Source organism: Ptychodera flava, chromosome 1, assembly GCF_041260155.1.
Source record: "Ptychodera flava strain L36383 chromosome 1, AS_Pfla_20210202, whole genome shotgun sequence".
Lineage (NCBI taxonomy): Eukaryota > Metazoa > Hemichordata > Enteropneusta > Ptychoderidae > Ptychodera > Ptychodera flava.
The window spans coordinates 21,661,068-21,682,548 of NC_091928.1; the positions used below are offsets into that span (position 1 = coordinate 21,661,068).

Genomic DNA, 21,481 nt, shown 5'->3' on the forward strand with positions numbered 1-21,481 from the left:
AAGAGAACTACCGAAAAAAAAACAACAATAATTAAACATCCATGAAAAAAAAGAAAAAAGAAAAAAAAGAAAAGTCGAATTGGACTCCACGAACAACACAAAAAACAAAAACTTGAAAGCTATCTGAAGCTGCTAAACTCGCACTTCTAGAGATACCCTTTCATAACAAGGAAACAAATCATTTCGCGTGCCCAAAGAATCGCGATAAACCAGCTTGCAAACAATAGACAAATTACCATAAAAACCCTTCGACAAGGGTAGGGGTATCGTCATTGTCAACACAAAAGATTACGTACACGAATGCGAAAGGCAATTACGAAACATTCAGTATTACACACAACAAGACAGTGACGACACAGAACAAACAAAATGTACGACAACAAACACATCGATCATGATACGTAGAAGTGTCTTGATCCATAAAACACAAAAATCCGTACCCCGCAGTGGTACTTATTGCCCAAAAAATCACAAACCTTCGAAAAATCTAAAAGACACACTAGTCAAAAACAAAATTTACAGAAGTAAAGAAACATAGAACAAACAAACCGAACCACCAAACGGATTCACAACGAGATCCAAAAATTAATATACTTGCCTCGCTACTCGAAGAGCAAGACCACTAAAATGCATTAAAATAATTTTCACAAACACAAACTAAGGAAAGAATCTACACTGCGACTGATGAGAAACCACACTCGGGTTTCGAAACGCAAGCGTCAAAGGGCCACTCTATCAACATTGTAACACCATAGGTCCGGCTGCGTCTCGCCAAAGCTTTCCCCACACAAACAAAACATTACCGTACACACTAATCCAAACCTCCCTACAAATATCCGAAGCGAAACAAACATTTCATTAACACAAACAATCGGATAAGAATGTAGGAACACATTTTTGCAACGAATCAAACACAAACTCGACACAAAAACATTTTGGATAGTTAGGTGGGGAGCCTCTTTCACATTTTTTACATACATTGTTTTCCCACAATGACACAAGCAGTGTTGTCAGTGTACCGGTATTAATTACTCAAAGAATCCGAGTCAGTGAAGAAAAAAATGCTCTTCTTAAAAAAGATTTAAAATTCAGATCATAGACGGTTTTTTTTTATAAAAATGTTAACAACCAAACACCAGATACGTTTGTGAGCACGAACATGTCAACTATGATTATAAGCAGAGGAAGGGATAGGAGTGATTAAATTGTGAGCGCCCTCTACGTCAATTCCTTGCAGGGGGCCCATTCCATAAACACTTACATAAAAGGGGCAGAAGTGGTTTGAGGTGCGTCCGTCCCACAACAAAAATCAGCCAGAAAAGCAACAAAAAAAGAATTGCCTTCGTCCATTAAGTTTTTCATCATTTTCAGAACAACTTTCGGGAGCAATTTTTCGGAGCAATGAGCAATATTATGAGTGCCGTGTTTCTTATTTCACATGTACACATCATACTTGTGAAACAATGAATTTGTTACAACTTTTACGATATTTTCCTCTAGTCCTCAGCTAGCTTCTCCTCACTAATAAGTAGAAACGCCCAATCAATTTTTCTTATACTGTATGGGCAAGCATATATTGGGCTGTATTTGTTGACAACTTACACGGAAACGGTCGTTGGAACTGTGCCTATGCGAGTTTCTCGTTTACAAACAATGTATTCCGTGCACGATATCTAGATGCACCGCATCATCATAGCTGCAACATTTAAATTATACTATGTAGATTATGACAGACAAGTTTTAACTTTCATCAATCACCAAGTACCTTAGATTTAGTATTGACATTGGTCGTATGGGTCCCATACAACCTTTGAGCGTAGTTCCAACGACTGTATCCCTTTACATAATGACCTGTTCACAACTTCAAACTATGTGACACGAACAAAACGCATTCAAAAATCATCACGACAGTAAAAGCAGTTTCGGACGTTTCCATATTTTATTTCCAGGTGCTGTGTGAGTCACGGTCGTTTACGGTACTGTCAACCTTCAAAATTCCGTGACCTTCACGTTACATTCTATTGAGTTTCAACACTACATAGATAATAGAAAGCTGAGTGCTGTTGACGTACGTCGGCAAACATAAGAGATGCATTTGAACTGCGCCCTCTATTAAGTATGTGTTAAAGATGGACTATTTAGGGGAGTTGTGAGTTAGCCTCTGCACAGAGGGTCCAGAGACTGACTTCTGTTGTGGAAATTGGCGATATCGTAAAATTCTTCTTTCTGAAAAGAAAAATATTTGGCCATGCGACACAGACGCAGACGTACGTGGATTGCGACAGTTTAGTGAATGAATTGTCGATATGTCGTGCCCTTCCAATCTGCACCAAGGTTTACTGTCTTCAATCGATCTCTTTTCACCCCATGAATCGAGATTTGGTACATACTTCAACATGTCCCAACACATCAGTTCATATCCTTGAGTTGCCTCAGAGTTCAGAAATATGCAAGATTTAGACGTAGGGGATTTGGGGGTTCGTACGTGGTTTCAAAATGAAAATTAATCACGGCTTGTCAAATAAATAGCCTGTCAATATTTTATTTGGCTCAGCATAAAGTTTAAATATATGGCCCAAACTCGTACACAAACAAACAAAAGCAAAAATACTAACAAACACAACTATATAGAAGAACAGAAAAATGGAAAAACTCAGGGTATTATACAAAACAAAACTAAATTAAACAGAGAATCACACATAGGGCAGTAGCCAAGATGCCCGATCATCTTGAAATAGGATGATGGAGAAGCGACACCCACGTACTCATGTCTTACGAGCATTGCAGTGAAAAGGAATTGTAAAATGATGATTGCGTATGCATATCGGGGGTCTCCAAAGTTGTAAGTTGACGTTAATTTTTATTGCGTTTCTTCGTTTATTCTGTTAATTTGCTTCTTTCGGGAGAATTTTTCTGTTGATCTATTTTTGGCTATATTGGCTGGTCCAATGTTTATGCACATGTCACACCTAACCTGGCTGGTCCTTACAATATAATTTTTATGCGCATGTCACATCGGGCAGCCAGTGCTCCCCTGGGCTGGTCGGCCAATTTTTGAATGACTATACCATGGCATGGTTCATCCTTGTCAACTTTAACGGCCATTTACGGCAACGGCGTAACACGGGAGCGTAACGCGTTTTTTTACTTGTTGATGTCTTGCGGAGTACTAAGCTTATTAATGGTATGGGAAAAAGTCTCTGGCCATGGCTCACCAGAATGTGGTCATTTTGCGGCAGGCCTGGTTGTACCTGGATAACATTGGGCCAGGTTTATTTTACATGGAACAGTTTCGCAACGGCGATAAACTGAGACGTATTATATAGTCAGGTGTGTTGTCTTTTAAAAGACATTATGGCTATGCAATTATCCAACATTCAACTCAGGCAAGGGGTTTCGTACCCTGGACCCTATTCGTCGCTTTCGGCCTTCGAAAGCGACGGGTTTAGGCTAGGGGATTCGATCCCAAGGATCAAGTTTGTTCTAGTCCGTTAAAGAGGATAATGGATATGTCATAACCTTTTGTTTTCCATTGAAATTGTAATCTAGTTTAGTAAATTTCCTGGCAAGACAAATCTAACGCCCGACACTAGCTGGTCTTTAACAACAGGGGGATAAGTGAACGCCGCTGTTTTCGTGATACTTCTTTGTACACTACGAAAAAAAAAATATCCACCACCTCAAATTGTGACAATTATATGTACTTTCATATTACATAATAATCATACGTCACTCATCCTCCAAATACATAGATTAGATATACCGGTATGATGTACATCAAACACGTTAACAAACTGTACGTGGCGAATATTTTCAACATGACACCACGAGTACAGTCATGGACAGTGATCATGAGTGTATTGGTGGCAACGCCCACGCCGGGAGATTCGAATTCCCGCCTTTGGCAGAAAGCGTATTTTCCAAGCCAATAGAACCGGGCAGTGCCTGCCAAAAATAGACATACAGCGAACGTCATTTACGGACGTCATCGTGTCATGTGACACCGGCATCCTGAACATGTGAAAGGTCGGCGCCGATCAAAACAAAACCATTTGCGCGCACTCAGTATCGTCAACGCACTTTCTATTGTTGTACCCTTTGAAATAGAGCAGCGCAGTGAACTGAAAAGTTAGAGTTTGTAACGCCATCAGTGTGAACAGATCTTCCGTCTACGTCAAGATCATGACGAATCCCATCACAGTTGTAAGTATTTTCCTTCTAATTTGTGTCCTCTTTACGTAGAAAGGGATCCAGCGTTGTCTTTAAGCCGAGTTCGGAAGCTTGGGTCAACGAAGATCGATTTCAGGGGGCTTTTGAAAAGTCGCAAGCACCGGTCACTTCAAACCGGTCAAGGTTGGGTAACAAAATCATGAATAGCTCATGTCACAGTTCTCTATCATTTTCCTCACATGTTGAAGTAAAGGATCTCTTTTTTGTAAATTGACAATTTTGCGCATGTGAAGGGCTCCTGTATTCCTCAGGCCAGTATTGGAGTGGTTTCGCTTATTGAACTCCCCATCCCACGCATTTCCGTCGGGTCCGGATAAAGGAGATAAAAAGACCGCCATGTGAGTCTGACTCACCAATTTCGAGACAACTATTTAGTCCAGTTTTGAATTTCGAAGTATCCCTCTCCCGTTTCTCAATATTCAAAACCTTAGCGAAAATTTAGATCAGTTTATGCTCTGAAAATTCCATTTGCTGCGATGTGACGCAGTACGGTGAAAGCTTTTCCATGGCATATAGCAGTCACATGACAATGTTTACATCCTCCAGCTGGGGCTATTCCATGTACGTGAAGGGGAGGGATGGCTCCGTGGTAGGAGAACTACGTTAATTAAAAGAGGGACATCTCACCAACAAGACGTTGTTATGACGTTTCTAGGTATACCTAAAATCGAGGTTTGTGTATGTTTGTGTGAACAAGTAGGCCTTCTATCGATGGTGTGTAAAATTGGCAGACAATGTCTTGCGTTGGCTGCTTATTTTTCAACACCAAAAAGGTTGGAGCAAGACAACCTCCATGGTACAATGTAGTGGTCAAAAGCTATCTGACATACATATTTGGAAAACAGTAGTTCACACAGCTGACAGTTTTCAAGCCTTTGCTATAAGCGTTCTACTTTTTCAGATAATATCTTCCAAATAGTATTGTTTGGCAAATTTTGAATATTTCTGTAAATGTCTGCTGAAGTCACTTAAATGTTTGTCCGTTTATAGAAATAGTTCAGTGCTTGAAATATGTTTCATAGTTATATTTCAGGGTTGTGAATTATTGCCGATATTGTTTGTGAATATACAATATTGTAGAGGCGACTATTTTGGTATGTTTATTCAATAAAACAGGCAAAATAATAAATCAAAACTTGTAAGACTGTTTTATGATAAGCTGCAACAGGCTTTGATATGATAAGCCAGTGGATATGGTTTTGTTCCTTTTTAAAAAACTTAAAATAATTAAAAAAAACGGATATTTTGTTTTCCTTGGAAAATAAAAAATTGTAAATCTTTCCACTTTTTCACCTTTACTGTACAGAAATCAATATTTATATTAAATTATTAAAAGTTCAGAGAATGCTTCAGTGGCTTGCCACCATGACCATGACCTCATTGAAGATTGATGCTGCTTCTCCTACAAAGAGAAAAAAATATTTGACATGTAATATTGTAATTGTTTCAGTACCTTTATTTGAAATGTCAATAATATATGAACTATGAATACATTATTTTTTATCATGTATGTACACCAGTCATGCGATGTTAACGTCTGTTTTAGTTGAGAGTTAAGCAATATGTTTGTTATTTTCCTGTGACTTGCAAACATAACAGGTGTGGATATATTACTTGATAGATCACATGCGTATTATTTTTAAGGACATCAGAGTCAACGTACCATTTAGGATACCAATCATTGAAATTTTAAGTTGCCGTGCGTACCTGTTTGCATTAAAGTTAACGTAAAACCATAGAAAGAATCACCCAATTTGCGTCCAGTTAACCTGACTTCTCATGTAAATTTCGCCCTCGAGGTATAAAATAGCAACAAATCAAAATAGCTCATCACTAAGATCGCTGGTTGGTGTTTACACGCGATTTTAATTCATACATTAGCATCCATAGTGTGTTACCAATCTAGTTCAAGGCTAAATGACAAAAATGGCCTCCCATATATCAGTACTATCATCTCAAAGTAGCATTACCAAATAACTGTATCTGCGTTAGTGTTTACGTAAACTATGCAAATTTGCTGAAGATGCCCTCTAGCCATCCAAGGACATATGGTGGTGGAAATGTAAACAATGGCAGATGATCAGGATGATGCATTGATTAAAAAAGTACTAATTAGTCATAGTTTAATTTGTGATGAAATCTGGATGTGTCTGCTTCCTTTACGTGACTCGCTTTAGTGATACCAATAAACAGCATGCTGATGGATTCACAGTACTGTCAGTGCCAATATGCTGTTAATGTTGCCTACGTCATATTCAGAACTACACGTGATGTACTACCCTGTTATTTCACAGGCATTTAACATTCGATATATGAATTATATTAACAAGTGAAAAATGGTTTGAAGGGTGTACAGTTATCTCAAAATCCGTTATTTCAAGAGAAACAGGGCAGTTTAAGTTGAGGAAACACAAGTGCAATATCATAATTTTATGCAAAAATGTCGGGACGATGAACAAGTCTGACTGAAATTAGTAGTAGAAATAGCTCTGTCTTCAGTTTCCCTCACAACAGAATTAAGGAAATAGACAAATAATTTTAAAAAGGAGAAGAAGAATTAGGGGGGAAAAAAGAACTATAAACTTCTGGTTTTAGTGAGAATTTGATAGTCACTACTGAGTTAGTCTATTGTTCAAGTAGGTGATTTATTATGGAGCTCTGGGCTTTCTAAGAAGAAGTACCTACAAAAAAAAGGTGCTGTACAATTACATCATGAGAATAACAATGATTTACTTACTTAAGTCAGCATAATTTATAATTTTGAGTATAAGCTGATCTGATTTGTTTGCAGAGCAGACCGATATCATGGTGCCTCAGGGACGAAAGCCTAGCTTAATAATTAGATTGCCTGGAGAAATAAAAAGACAAAACACTGTGAACACTTGTCATACCTTATAAAGTCAACAAAATTCCACAAAATTCAGATACAAAGACCTACCCTAGCATTGATTAAACAGTATTACATTAACATATATGAAACAGAGAAGTCAGATCATGGTTTCAATTTCAAGCCGAGATAAAAAGGTTTCCAGTGAGAAACAGACAACACAAGGGACAGGTCAAAAGTTCAATTAAGGATAAAAAATCAACTTCCTCCATTTTTTTTTAACATATGACCTAATTTCCCTGTGCAAATATATCTCATGTATAGTGAAACTTAAAATCTTAAGGTTTTTTTTGAAATACCCGTTTAGTGTACAACTCTAATTTGATTACTTCAAATCAATAGAGTTTGTGTAATTACGTGGTACTTCTTTGTTCTAAGACTAGTAAGAGGTTTTATCAGTAGGAAATTATGGTCTGGCAAATTTTAAAAAATGGCGCAATAAATTTTTCACTGTAAATTTCTTACTCATAATTTTTCATAGAATTACATACCATAGTTTTTTTTACCCACAACCTATATGATTTTTGACTGTATTCTTGAGTAAAAATTCCAGTACAGTAAAAATTGAGCAAAATTCCACAGTAAATGTTGCAATGCTATTATAAATGTAGCAACGTAATTGGTGTAGTTATTCCATGGTAAATATAGCAATGCCATTGCATCTACTGTAAATGAGGCAAATATGTCATGAATGTAGAAAAAATGTAGCAATGTCATTAGTGTAGCAATTCCACTGTAAATGTAACAGTGTGATTGGTGTAGCAAAGTCACTAGTGTAGCGTTTCCACTGTAACAGTGTAAATGTAGCAATGTCATTAGTGTAGCAATTCCTGGAATTGTACTTAACAGTGTCATAGGTGTTGCAATTCTACTGAAGTGTAGAGGTGTCATTGGCATAGTAATTCCACTATACCAGTATATGTAGCAAAGTCACAAGTGTAGCAATTCTACAGTAACAATGTAAATGTAGCAATGTCAATAGTGTAGTAACAAAGTTGGCACCTTTATGTCTGAAATCCAAAGTATCACATTGTAGCATCAAAGAAATTCCAGTAATAGAAGCAAAGTATCACAGTGCTTTCAAATTATTTGAGGATTAATCTGCAAAATCTCCCACATCTTTCCCTGAGAGTTGGTATCATCCCTGATCTCTGACGTCAACAAGATATTTGCAAGCCTTGAGTAATAGCCAGCAAATGTAAGGAAATCAAATCGGAAATCGATAAGATAACCTGACATAAAACGAATTCATCCTGGCATTGCTTCAAAAACATTACACTCAGTTGATGTTCCCCCTCCATTACTTTGAAACAGCCGGCCTATTAATTATAATGGGTTTTAACACTCGGCGACCTTCACAATTCTGTTTACGAAACTGTTGTGTGAACTTTCTTGAAAGTAGGTTGACTATTAAAGTTTAAAGTATCTTGTTGGCCACATACATCCAAAACAATGGGTACATATTACAAATACCCAACAGATGTTATATCAGTTTACATTTAAAACTCACTGCCATAGTACATGCTGTATGACAAACTTTAAAAGGGATAGTAGAAATACAAACCATTGGCCCTGCCAACACAAAACATTGGGTAGCATATGCCATATTTTGTTGACAAATGAATTGCAGTGTGGACTGGAATTTAATTCTCAGGACAACAATCAGGCACATACCACTGCTGTGTTGACATGATTTAAGCACCAGGCATATCAATGTGATTTTGTAAATATATGAACAAGAAACTGTACTTTACAAACAAGTAAAAAAGTTATGGAGACTACAGGGACATGGACACATAAAATTTCTGCCAATCAGAGGTTTTGTTTAGCTTGGAATTTCCTCCATCTCATTACGGAGGATTTACCGGTATTGAGATGTTGAGACTGGCATATTGCCATATCCGTTACTACGCAGTTTGGTTTTGCTGAGCTGGCAAATTTTCAAAGTTTTCAAAGTCATCAAAACAGTGTTACATGTAGGTTACAAAGAAATGTCCTCAATATGCTCTGTACATTCTTCTGACAGGGCCATGATCGTGTAAACTGTGACGACAAATCATTTTAATCTTTGAATCACAATAAATCATCAAAATTACTGATAGCGTCCATGGGTAAACGAACATGACTTTATTTCGAGTATTTTCTTTTTGTCTGGTTTTCATGATGGCAGTCACGTTTTTGTATATGTAGCAAGTATGCATGTCGGCCGTGAATTTGACCAGGTGCATGGTAGGATTTAACCTGTGTCATGTGCCCGTCACATGACAATCAGATGATTATTAATTGATTGTAGCTTATTGTATCAGTCCCCTTGATAGAAGGGATGGACCATTAGACTGCTAGGGGGACTGAACAACGTTGGGGAAAATTTGTGGCCCAAAAATTATCAGAAAAAATTTTTAGCCTTCACTGGTTCTGCGACAAAAAAGATATTAAAAATGTGGAATTCCAGGAAAGAAGGTATACTCAGCCTACGCTATGTTCTCTTTTCGGCAGAAGGCAGACATCTTTTCATTCTAAAATTCTATTCAACTTAAAAATACCCTTCACCCCGACTTACATTTAAATGATATTTTAAAATTTACAATTTTTTAAATCTACCATAAACACATACCCATACTGCAACTTATCGACCAGGGGCACAGATTAATTGTACAAATTATGATAAGTGTAATTTTGATATATATATAGAAGAGATATCCATAAGATTTAATGGGCAAATAATGGATTACTTATACGATAAAATTAACATTTTGTAGGTACTTGGTTTGGTTTTGAAATTCACTGAAAATTCAACATTCTTTCACAACTAAACATAATCTGGAAATCCTCTCCGAGAAAAAATCGTAATTGTCCACTTGTATGCCATGTAGTCACGGGGAATTATATACATAAGAAAATGTAATCCCTGCAATTTATTGCATACTCTGTACGTAGAATAGGATTCCATATGCCGCTCTCGATGAAAGCCAAATTTGCATACAAAGGTAACATGATAATTTTATGCACAAAAAGAATTCCCTGGCCAGATGTGGTTTCATGCCTTTTTCTCTCACTTCAGTCTTGCAAATTTGTGTCTCGCTGGGGTTGTTGAGTGGATACGCGTAGGCGGTGTGACCACTGACACTGGTACAGCCAGCTTATACGGTATTATGCAAATTTATGAACAATATCCATTGTACTTGCTTTATAGAGGTACCCAGACAGATATACAATGGTCCTAAATATTTCAGTTTCCATTTGGTCACTGTGTTTGTTCCTCATAAATTCAAAATGCCTTTTTTTTGCAGACACATGTGTATATACTGCAGCGCTCTATTTAGGTTGTACGACGAATAGTGAGAGTGGTAAAATCACACATCGCAAAGCTTGATGGTCATAAAATAATAAGAATAACAGTACGTGTTTCATTGTTTGGAGAACACTCATATGAACATGTCAAGAACTTTTTATCAAAGTAAAACCTATCTGTTGCTTCCACTGTCAATATTGTTTGTTCTTTAGTCTGAAATGATCACACAATAGATACTTCAGTCAAACTAAAGCATTTTCCAGATACCAGTGGCAAAGTTATCAACTAAATCATGTTGCAGCTCAGTGGAAGGTCTTGAATTTATAAAGGATCACAGGACTGTTGCAGAACAACCATTCAAAAATTTGGTGAATAGCTCTTACCCGACAGGATAAAAAAGTTGATGGGCAGATCACATTTACAGTTTTTGTACTGCTAATTGGATGTACCAGCTGGTTTCATATTGAACTCACAACTACAGAACTACAACAAGGGCTAGGGTAGACTAAAATCCCCCTAGCATTAACCATAGCATATTGGCCGTTTGCCATGGGAAATACCCGGATAAACTGGTCTGTTTATCATGAGGTTGATTTCTGCAGTTCAATTTTGTTGGCATAACTTTACATTTGATATTAACAAGGTACAATTTTGTCATTCTCATACATGTATTAACCGAAAGCTTCATCTAAACTTTTAAACAGACATGTGTTTTTGTAAATGTATGATTGCACTCATTGTCATTTGCAATAAGCTTCATAATGACGCACTCTTTATTCCAGTGCTACAAAGTCAGACTGCATGTGTAGAGAAGAAGTTTAATTTGCAACTAGAGATTTATGATGTTGAGTGGGCTGTGTGTGCAAACATCACAAATTAAAATTCTTTTGTGATGAACAATGCTGCATTTCGGTCAAAATAAGAAAATAACAATGATCCTGTGGCCATAAATCAAGTAAATTTTCTTCCGTATACCACGTACACCACACAACACGATCACTAAATGAATTTGCAAATACTAGTAGTATATATTTCACAGTAGTTAAAAAAATTACCAGTAGACAACAAATATAAAGTTATGCCGGTATTCAAAGTTTGTATTGGAAAAAGGAATTTCGTCCTGATACATTTCGGATTAATGTGAATTATCTTGCTCTAATGTTCCAACATTTCTTTTCAGTATGTCGTGCTTTCATTCACAAATTTTGTGTATGTCAGAATTGATCAAATTAATGCCCATCTGGCTGTACCAAAGTTCTCATAAGGCTAATTTACCCATCAAATGATCGTGAAAGAAAATTAGCTTAATTAATGAGACCGATTTCATATTGGTTTATACCAGGAGCAATTTTTGAGACTCCCCAGTAATGTAGAGATTATTTACTTGAAAAATTAAATTATAAATTTTGTATTTTTCCCATCATTTTACAGATAAGATGCCTTGGTCCAAAGTTGGTACCATTCATGAAGTCAGTGTTGGTGTATTTTGTTCTTTGGTTGCCAGAGCCATCAGCCATTGCAGCATTGGTGAAAATTCTTCCAATCATCTCCCTAGCAGCATTCGTCATCATGCACGGAGTCAAACTTCCCAGGAATCTCACGATGCACCGCTTCTGCTACGGAATCCTTGCCGGGTTGGTTTTCTCGTGCATTGGTGATATCTTCCTGGTCTTCAATGAAGCTTACTTCATTCACGGCTTGCTGGCGTTTGCCATCGCGCAGCTGATCTACGCCATCAATTTCGGCTTTAAGCCATTCAAGTGGTCAGTGCTGCTGGTGTGCACGGCTGTTGGTATGTCTAGCTACATTTTGATGTACCCTGGACTGTTTGGTCCGATGATTTACCTCGCTGGTGTGTACATCGCATTGATTCTGTACATGATCTGGAGAGCCGTCGCGCGTCTGCAGTTCTTCGAAAAACGCTGGACCTGGAGCAAGCTGGCAGGATCCCTCGGCGCAGTGTGTTTCGCCATTTCCGACCTCACCCTCGGAATAAACAAATTCGTGTTCCCGGTTCCCTATGTCAGAGCCATCGTCATGTTCACCTACTACGCAGCCCAGCTGGGCATAGTACTGTCGGTGGTGGACTACCACAGAATTGATGATGTCACCAAAGACAGTGGTGATGACAACAGAAAATGTGTTGATGTCAACACAAATGAGACTGTCATTGCCAAAACGAATGGCTTCAGAAAAGAACACATTAAAGTTGAGTAAAGCATCAATGCAAGAAAAACTCATGACTAATTTATTGCCATTTTGTTTCTCCACAATGCATGACATCAAAGTTATAGAACCTTAAGCTTTTGTAATGAGTATTGAATTGAGGTTTCTGACTTACGATGTTACATCTTAGATTATTTACATATAACGTTATTGACAAAAGTTATATAACTTTATTGACAACAGTCATGATCTAACATGACATATTTGTTGTGTGTACATTTCACTCAGCGGGAAGTATAATCTATGATATATTTAGCATATAAAGAAATATTGGGCTATCAGTAATTGTGATAAACTGCATGCAAAACATCTCAATATTTTGTTATTTGATGCAGTTGGACAATTTGGCAACATTATTGGCAGAACACTGTGTTATTTTGACGTGAATCTTCAAACCCTGAGATGTACAAGATTACAACGCTGCTCTTTCAGCCATATATAGGTATATACACATATCTAAATGTGTTGTTGCTACGACGGAGATCTCATTTACATAAATACCAATTTAGGTCAAAGGTTACGCATACCTGAATAGTGATGAATGAGTCTATGCTAATGATCTCATTAGTTTCGCACATTGAGAGTTCTATATTTACTATATGAACTATGACCTTATATGAACTATGACCTTATATGAACTATGACCTGGATAGATTATGGTATAAAATACTACCAATTGTACTGTGTTTACATATTCTTATGTGATTTTAAAGCTAGGAAGTATTTTAAAGTGAATGTTTTTATGCATTATTTAAATACCAAATGTTGTTACATTGTTGTAAGTTTAATGTATAATTATTCATCGGATTATCTGTTAATAGATGTTTAATTGCTAAGTTATACTCAGACAGCCATTTCTGAAAGTCCAAGTTCACTGCTGTAGGAGTGTTTTTGTTAGAAATTGTACAGTACGAGGCTAAGGAAAATTCTCTGATTGCTTTTAGGAGCTAGGTCTTCCCTGGTCTGTGGAATGGAATAATCCACAACACGCAATTTGCATGTGATAGGCCGTGTCAATCAGACTTGTCTGTTTTTAAAACAGGATTGCTGTAGTTCGAAAAAAGTTTATTGTCATTTGTGTGGAACCATGATAAGTTTTCTGTAAAGTTCCTAATAATGTCTGGAAAAACTCTCGCAGCCCCATGATTGTACTCAGCGTCAACTTATACTTTTGTCCACACATTTGTAGTGCTTCAAATTTTTGTTAAAAGTGCACAGCTCAGTGAACTGCTAAGTTTTGCTACGCGGTGGCTGGCTAGCTTTGTGAGCCTTGCCAGACCAGACCATAATATGGAGGCATGCCTGAAAAGTACCAGACCAATCTTCTTAATGAAACAATCTGGTATCTTAGGTGGGCCTCCAAAATAAGACCCCCTGGAAATATGTTAATTTGTAAATTTGTACAGCTTATGCTGAGAAGGATACATTTAAGTACTGCAGAGAATAGGCCCTTCAAAACTGAAGAGGGGCTGTGAGAGACTAGTCTAAAGTTCAAGTTGCCGCCCATCAAAAAGCACAAATACTATTTTGTAAAACAACAATGAATTTTTGAGCTACCAAAAATTTGAAGTATTCACACTCTTACATAAGAATAGCTTGGAGTGTGACTACAGCTAGCCATTGACTCAATTGAAGCAACCAAACAAAGTCAAAATTCTCATTCCTGAAGGAATCATAACAAGTATGGAATAATTCCTCAGCACCATGAATCTCAACAAAAGGCTATTTCTATATGCAGCTGCAGTGTGTGTGTGTGGGCGCTACCTTTAATAGTGTTCACCTTTTCTTGAAAATAAAGAAGTTCAATTTTTCCAAGAGTAATCTTGGTCACAAGATAACTCAGGAAGTCTGTGTTTCTGTTTTAAAAAATACACCATGCCTTTTCCGCTTTTTTCCTTGAAAGGTTTTAGCTTTCGTAAGTAATGTACAATTTTAAAAGGGAGAATTAATATTCTCTTAGACATCAGAGTTTACAAAAAAGTATTTAAAGAGCAATTATATATGGTAATTTTATGCTCATTATGGCTGTTGAATGTCCTGTTATGATTGTATTACGTGTAATGTTTGCCTTGAAGTACAGCTCATCATTGGCCAACTGGGGTGCCAGGCTAAGGTGTCACCCAGTGTTGCCCTTCAAATTAGATCAAATGGCCTTGGTAATGTTATCATTGTATTAAGTTTGGGAGATTTAAGGAAAAGAGAGAAAATTTAAATCTCAAAGTAGACAACTGGAATGTCTGGTGTATATATGTTCAACTGGATATGTGAGTACTCCTGCATTGAATGCGTTTACACCATAGGTAGCACTGAACTTACTAGTATTTGACACCCCGAAAATCTAACCTTTCAAAAGGATTATAGACAGATAAAATTGTTTTGAGAACCAGTGAGGTTATACTGTCTGATGAAGGCTGTTAATGTTTTTAGAGACACCTCACTAGTGTTTAACAGAATTTAATTATCAGAAATAAAACTTAGATTGAATAAATGCACATATGTTTATTCACAAGTCATGTGTCCTAAAAGCAGAAAATGATATGTCCTTTCCTGATTCAGGCAAATTAGATTCCCCCCCCTCCCCCCCCCTCCCCCACCCACACTAAAAGTGATAATTATGATTGAACATCATGGGATCATTTTTGTCGGCCATTTGTCTGAAATGTGACTGATGGACATTTTGCAAAACCTGTGGCAATTTGCTGACACCAGGTTATGCAAATCAGAATCGCTTCTATTCAAAAGTTCCGTTGTGTTGCCGGGGCAAGACTTAATTGCCATAACAGGACATTCAGCAGCTATGATGTGTGATGCACCTACAATGCAGTAATATGTACCTTTCCTAACAGTCGCTATCGCATATGGTGAGACTGTGTACCATTTATGGCAAGACTCTACCATTTATGGTCAGTCTGTACCATTTATGGTCAGACTCTACCATTTATGGTCAGACTCTACCATTTATGGTCAGTCTGTACCATTTATGGTCAGACTCTACCATTTCATGAAGGAGTGAACTTATGAGGAAAAAAATCATTGAAAAGTGTGATTCTATGGAAATTTCTCTTTGAATAGTCATTGCTTTCCGGGCTCACTGCCTGGCAAGTTATGTAGAAGAATTTGAAAAGACCATTAAAAAATATTATGTCTCGGAATGAACCATGACCCATGGCTGACATGCAGACAAATTTGTTCTACCAACTTTGCTTTGCTAGACATGTAATTTTATCAAATCAAATTAGTAGAATTTACAGAGTATTAACATGTTTACATTGCCAAATGAAGGTGTCAGTTGTGTTTTGAAAAGATTTTGTTGGCTTTCTGTAAACCATATTTTCTCGTGTGAAACTTTAGGCTTTGAGAGCTCATACACAGTTAAACTTGACTATGAAAGGAAAAAATTGATGAGAATATCTAACACACACTGTGTCAAGGATATTAAGGTCATATGAGTGAAGAAAAATATGTGTAGATTGTGATAAAAATATTGATTAACGGCTAGGCATGCCATAGAAGCTGACGTAATTTCATGACCATAAAATCTTAATATTATTCAGGGAGAGCGACACCCAGACTGCATTGTATTCCTGATAACAAAGCTTGTAAAGTATGACTGGTTGAAAAGTTCAAGTGTTCATTGTCCAAAGTGTGACCAAGAAAATAATGTGTGTGCACGACTCTTCACGGTTGTAGAATGCCAGAAAACTTCACTTAATTGCCTCTTAAGTTTGATCTAGCCACACCAGCCTTTTGTAGAGGGACACAATAAACCGGCAACGTCGGCATTGAAATTAACGAGAGTTTACATGTGAAGGACACAATTGTATTCAGATAGATGAGAATAATACAAAGGAAATACGCAAAGGTGATTGAAAATAAAAACTTGTGAGTTTGAGAAGCTGATTTTTTTCAAAAGATTTTGACCTGGTGTATTTCTCATGAGAATTTTTGTACTAAGGAAACGGAAACCGCATGCATTCATGTTTTAGGTGTCTGACACTTTGGATGGTTTCGAGCACTTGATACTGAGCTGCGTATTTTAACCAGGGAAATAAATGCCCTTTTCCTAAGTCAAGCTCAGACTCTTTTACACACTTTAGTTGAACTGAATCAGGAAACCTGACTATAAATGGAAGATTTAGCTTTGAATATCAGAAATAGCACGGCTATGGCTGTATTTTAAAGATATATACTGCTGAACTTGATGTTTTCATGACAGCAAAGATGTGAAAAACAAAATCCCGGTAAATATCATCCAGCACATCTTTACCTACAGACATTACAGACAAACAAAATTTACAATTTGTATTTGAGTGTAAATTGTGCATCAAATTGCAACTTAGAAAAAGCATTTCATGTGTGAAAAAAGAGACATGACCTCTGAACTTTTCATGGTGCAGTTTTTTCCCATCATGCTTTGTTGGCTAAAGCACTATTCTACTTCCTGTGAATGTTTATTCCTTTCATCTTGCTTAAATTGTTGAATGGGATTCATACTTTCCAAATATTGTATATTTTGATACATTTATTCTATGAATACTAATCTTAGTGTATCTCAGTATCTTTCTTATGAAAATAAATGCTGCATTTTACTGTGAAATCTAACTTCAATTTTCTTCGACACTGAGAATAATAAGCTGTACAATTTCCAATCAAAGTAAGCAATGGAAAGTTAACAAGAATGACAACAGGGATAGAATATCAGCTTTTGAATCAGATTCTTTTTCAGTTCTTACAAACATACTTTTTAAAGTCATTGTATATTTGAGTAAGTTTAGCTCATACTGCTGCACATATGAAGTTATTTACACCATGGTTACTCTATGTGGGGTAGAGTAAACATGTTTACACCTTCAAAATGAAAAAATTCAGAGTCCATACTTTTTGTAACCCTTTCACCACCATGGTCTGACCCTACACCCATTGCTATCAATGGTAAGTGTGGACCTGCTTACACGGAATAGGGGTGAACAGGTTAAGTCAATTACCTTTTCACCATCAGACTTTGGTACAATAGCTTGTCAATAGTGTTGGTAGACCAACACAGGGAAATGTGTATGAAAGGCTCTGTGTGTAGCCGCCTATATATGTTTAATATGTAGTTATATTAGTTCATAATTATGCTTTTGAAAGAAAATTTGTAATTTGGAGAGGCTTTATTCATCCAAGTAATATATAAAGTGTGCTGTACTTTCTGATTTTATTGCAACATTAAGTTTTTCTCTAAAGTAATATTATGTAAGAATACATGTTTACAATTAGCTAGGGAACTGAGTAAAGACATTGTGAATTACAGTAATTTACTCTCAAATGATGACTTTTCATTCATTTAATTCTTTCCAATTTGGTGCTTGACCTTTGTTATTTTATTGTCAACAGATCTTAGAATCGACTTGTTCAATGGCTGTGAAGTTTTGTTTTCCAGTTGGTCAGAAAAACCTCAATCAGATTTGTTCAAATTGTGATGAAAGTATTGATTCAATGTTTTGCTACCAGAGTGTTTCTGTTTGTTTTGCGTTGGGGTTAGTATGATACTCATACCAGTACTAAAACACAAGGGGTTTTTCGAGAGGGTAGGAAGGAAAATCAAATGACATTTGAGTCAGTTCTCTACAAGTTCAAAGTCTCTCTCAGTAAACAGTTCTGAATGTATTCTTTTTGCTTTATTGGTGTGAATTTTTCCACATCTGTACAAGAAGCAGAAAATTGCCGAATCATTACTCACAAATTTATATTGTAAATCCTGAAGGACTGTTGAAACCCCAAGAGTACTCTTGTTTTGTAAACTTGCCCATTTTACCATGGGAAGGAAAACAAAAAACTTCGAGTTCACCAGAATTAGAGTAAAAAATTTAACAAGAGTGTTGAGTGATTATATTAATATTCTCTGTGTAAGCTTTTTGTAGTTCAAACCTTGCCGGCCAAGATTTACAAAGTACATGTATGTTATTAGAATTATTAAATCATGGTTTTCAACTTTTTAAGTTGAATAATTTTCAAATGACTTTGGATAGTGTTTCTGGTGATATTACCTGAATAGTGTATTGATTTTGTTAATGAACTTGGGGATGGATTAATTCAAGGTAGTGTATTTACAGGCACATTCTGTGCTAGATTATGTAATAACTCTATTAAGATCAATAAATATAATGCATGCCGTACAGCCAACTGTGGAAAGAGTTTTCATTCTGACCTTTGGCCTCTAGTTCCTGAACGACCAATGTACAGTGAATTTTATTGGTCAATGATGATTGTGTTTAAATATTTTTTATGATCTTTCAACCATTAGATTTCTAGTTTTTGACATTTTTTACGTCTATAACGTCAAAATATTTGGGAAAGACTTACGCCAGCAATAGGAATGTAGCTGAAATGTAGCTCTATCAGAGGGCCAAGTGAGCTGTAGGTGGCGACACACCATCTGCATCTGCATGCAGTGACTGGCATGCACAGGCCTACCATGATACATATATTTAGGATGTCCTTTGCGAAATCTAGCGAGTTTCTGATCCGACAAATGACAGACCCGGTTGTGTCACTGTCGGGGGAAATGGGTATCCATGCGTGTTCCTAAAACCATGGGGAAGGGAGTGTTTTTATCTCCCTATCACGGGTCCGTGAAATCGAGAAAAAGGGGGTTTCCAAAAACTTGGCCTAAGAAAGGTTTGAAATATCCCAGGAAATACCCTATCAGACACTCTAACTTCACCAAAAGTTTAATTGTGCGTTTCCAATGCTTTGATCTGGTTTAAAACTGTGATTCGAAATCTCTAGTGACTTTTATGAGTTTCAAACTCCTGTTTCAAAGGTAAGTTTCTTTCAGACTCTGATGTATCAACATATGTGAAAACAATATCATAATTCAGCATTGACCTGACTCTAATATTACGTCTCCCTCTCCTGGATTTTGTAAGTAAGGGGGTATTTTTTGGTCGTATTTTCTCCCATATTTCTCAAAATAAGGGGGCCTTTTTTGTTGAAAAATCCCAGATTAGGGGTACCTTGAAATTTTGTGGAACGAGCATCACCACCGGGATGACAGACTTGATCGCGTGCATTCGACATATGAAAGAGTAAAGCTTAGACTTTTAGCCTCTACTTTGCCGGAAAATGCGTACGAAATCCGTGGTTTTGTAAGAATTATAACTGAAAATATTCTTGCAAAGCCACGATTTTCCGAACGTTTCTGCAGGGCAGAACCTTCTGAGTCAGGCGTTGGGGGCGCTACATGTGAACACAGACGAAAAACAAAGGTATACGCCAAAAAAAAACCCAAACAAACAAACAAACAAAGGTATACGCGCTGGCACGATATTGCATGTATTGCAGCAACCAGGGACGTCACGTCGCTCCCGGGCCTGGTGAGATTAAACAGAGAAGTCTGTGCTTGTCTCAACCGGTTGAAATTTCAACGTGAAACGTTGGTTTGCAAAATGTGAAGAAGATATGTCTACCCTCACAGAACAATTTGTGTGCCACGTCAAGAAGAAACATGTCATTTTTAAGCAGCGATTCATGCCCCAGCCTGAGAAATATGTAACCAACCACCTGTCGACTCCAACTTTAGAAGCATTCACCACACAGGGCAAATGCAATCCTATGACAGTATCCTAAATCACGGTCCCCTTATCACCGTGCCTAAATCATTTACCAGTGTTCTGACTCTACTTTTCCCATTGCTTGAAGACTTCAACACATTAAGCTTACGGTCCTACTTTGTGGAGGGAGCGTGGACATACGAAATCTTGAAAGATTGACTGTCTCGGGATGGAGATAATACCTTCATGCTGGCTTTTACTTGTCCAAAAAAGACAGGGTAGCCAGAGATAAACGGCCTCCTGACTTATGCATGGTGACATACTTACATCATTTGTTGGCTTGCCCAAGGCAACACAGCACGTTTCCACTGCCGAGTGCACTTTAAATATTAACCATCCTCGCTGATAGATATCGCAGGTATATATTCAATGGTCAAAGGTTGTGCTGAGTTCCCATGGGATGATCTTCAAACCAAAGGTCCATAATAGTTGTCGGACTTCTATACACATTCTGTGTTCATCACGTCTACGCTCATATAATCAGCATACAAAACGTTCTTTCCCCATTGAGTGAGGAACTGTCGACGAACTACTGAACACAGAGCAAAGCAAAGGTAAGCGCTGGCACTATATTGCAGCAACCAGGGTCGTCAATGATAACTGAATACGCGCATAGTACTCAGTACTGTCGTAAAATGGCTAGTTTGCTAATGTTATGCAGGGTTTTTGTTAAACGAGGACAGTGTTCGCAGAGTGGCCTCAAAGTCCAAATTCCACTGACGAAAGGGCAGCGAGCAATTTGCATTGCATTACAAGGGCTGTCCTGATTGAAGAGCGGAAAAGCTCTTGTATCATGTGTATCCAATTGTTTGATTACGAATTTATAGCGCCTACATTAGCTCAGCATGGCATAGCAGGGCTGTGTTACCAACTATAGGCCTCCCACCTAGGCAGCAAGGCCTACATACGATTCATGTAAAAGGCTCATGACTTAAATTAACAATACTAAACCAACAAACATTGCGCATTATTGTTGGTACGACTCTTTGTTAGTTTGTTGTTGTTGTTGTTGTTGTTGTTGTTGTTGTTGTTTTCCGGCGGTGATACCGTAATTTCAAGCAATTGATAGTTCACGTAGGGAATCCTAAAATTGGAAATTCACTCTAAGGGACGAACCATTACGTCTTTAGGAGGGGAACAGTAATGTTGCTGAAGTTAGAATAAAAAATCCATTGTTTCGTTTTCCAATATCAATTTGATTCATTCTTCCCAGACTTTGCAGAAAAAGCTGATTTTTTACCATAATTTTAC

General features: G+C 37.2%; 1 protein-coding gene and 1 long non-coding RNA gene across 2 annotated transcripts; one reads left to right on the forward strand and one right to left on the reverse strand.

The window, feature by feature from the left end:
- The first annotated feature begins 4,014 nt into the window (after nucleotides 1-4,014).
- Nucleotides 4,015-18,795, forward strand: LOC139132738 (lysoplasmalogenase TMEM86A-like). The gene is made up of 2 exons (XM_070699009.1): nucleotides 4,015-4,203; nucleotides 11,841-18,795. The coding sequence occupies exons 1-2, from the start codon at nucleotides 4,183-4,185 to the stop codon at nucleotides 12,624-12,626; spliced, it is 807 nt and encodes a 268-aa protein (XP_070555110.1). The 5' UTR covers nucleotides 4,015-4,182; the 3' UTR covers nucleotides 12,627-18,795.
- On the reverse strand, nucleotides 5,318-20,865 carry LOC139132748 (uncharacterized). Its single transcript, XR_011552399.1, has 3 exons — nucleotides 20,498-20,865; nucleotides 6,968-7,078; nucleotides 5,318-5,632 (listed from the first exon to the last, which is right to left on the reverse strand). It is a non-coding gene; the product is annotated as an uncharacterized lncRNA (long non-coding RNA).
- Nucleotides 20,866-21,481: the final 616 nt, after the last annotated feature.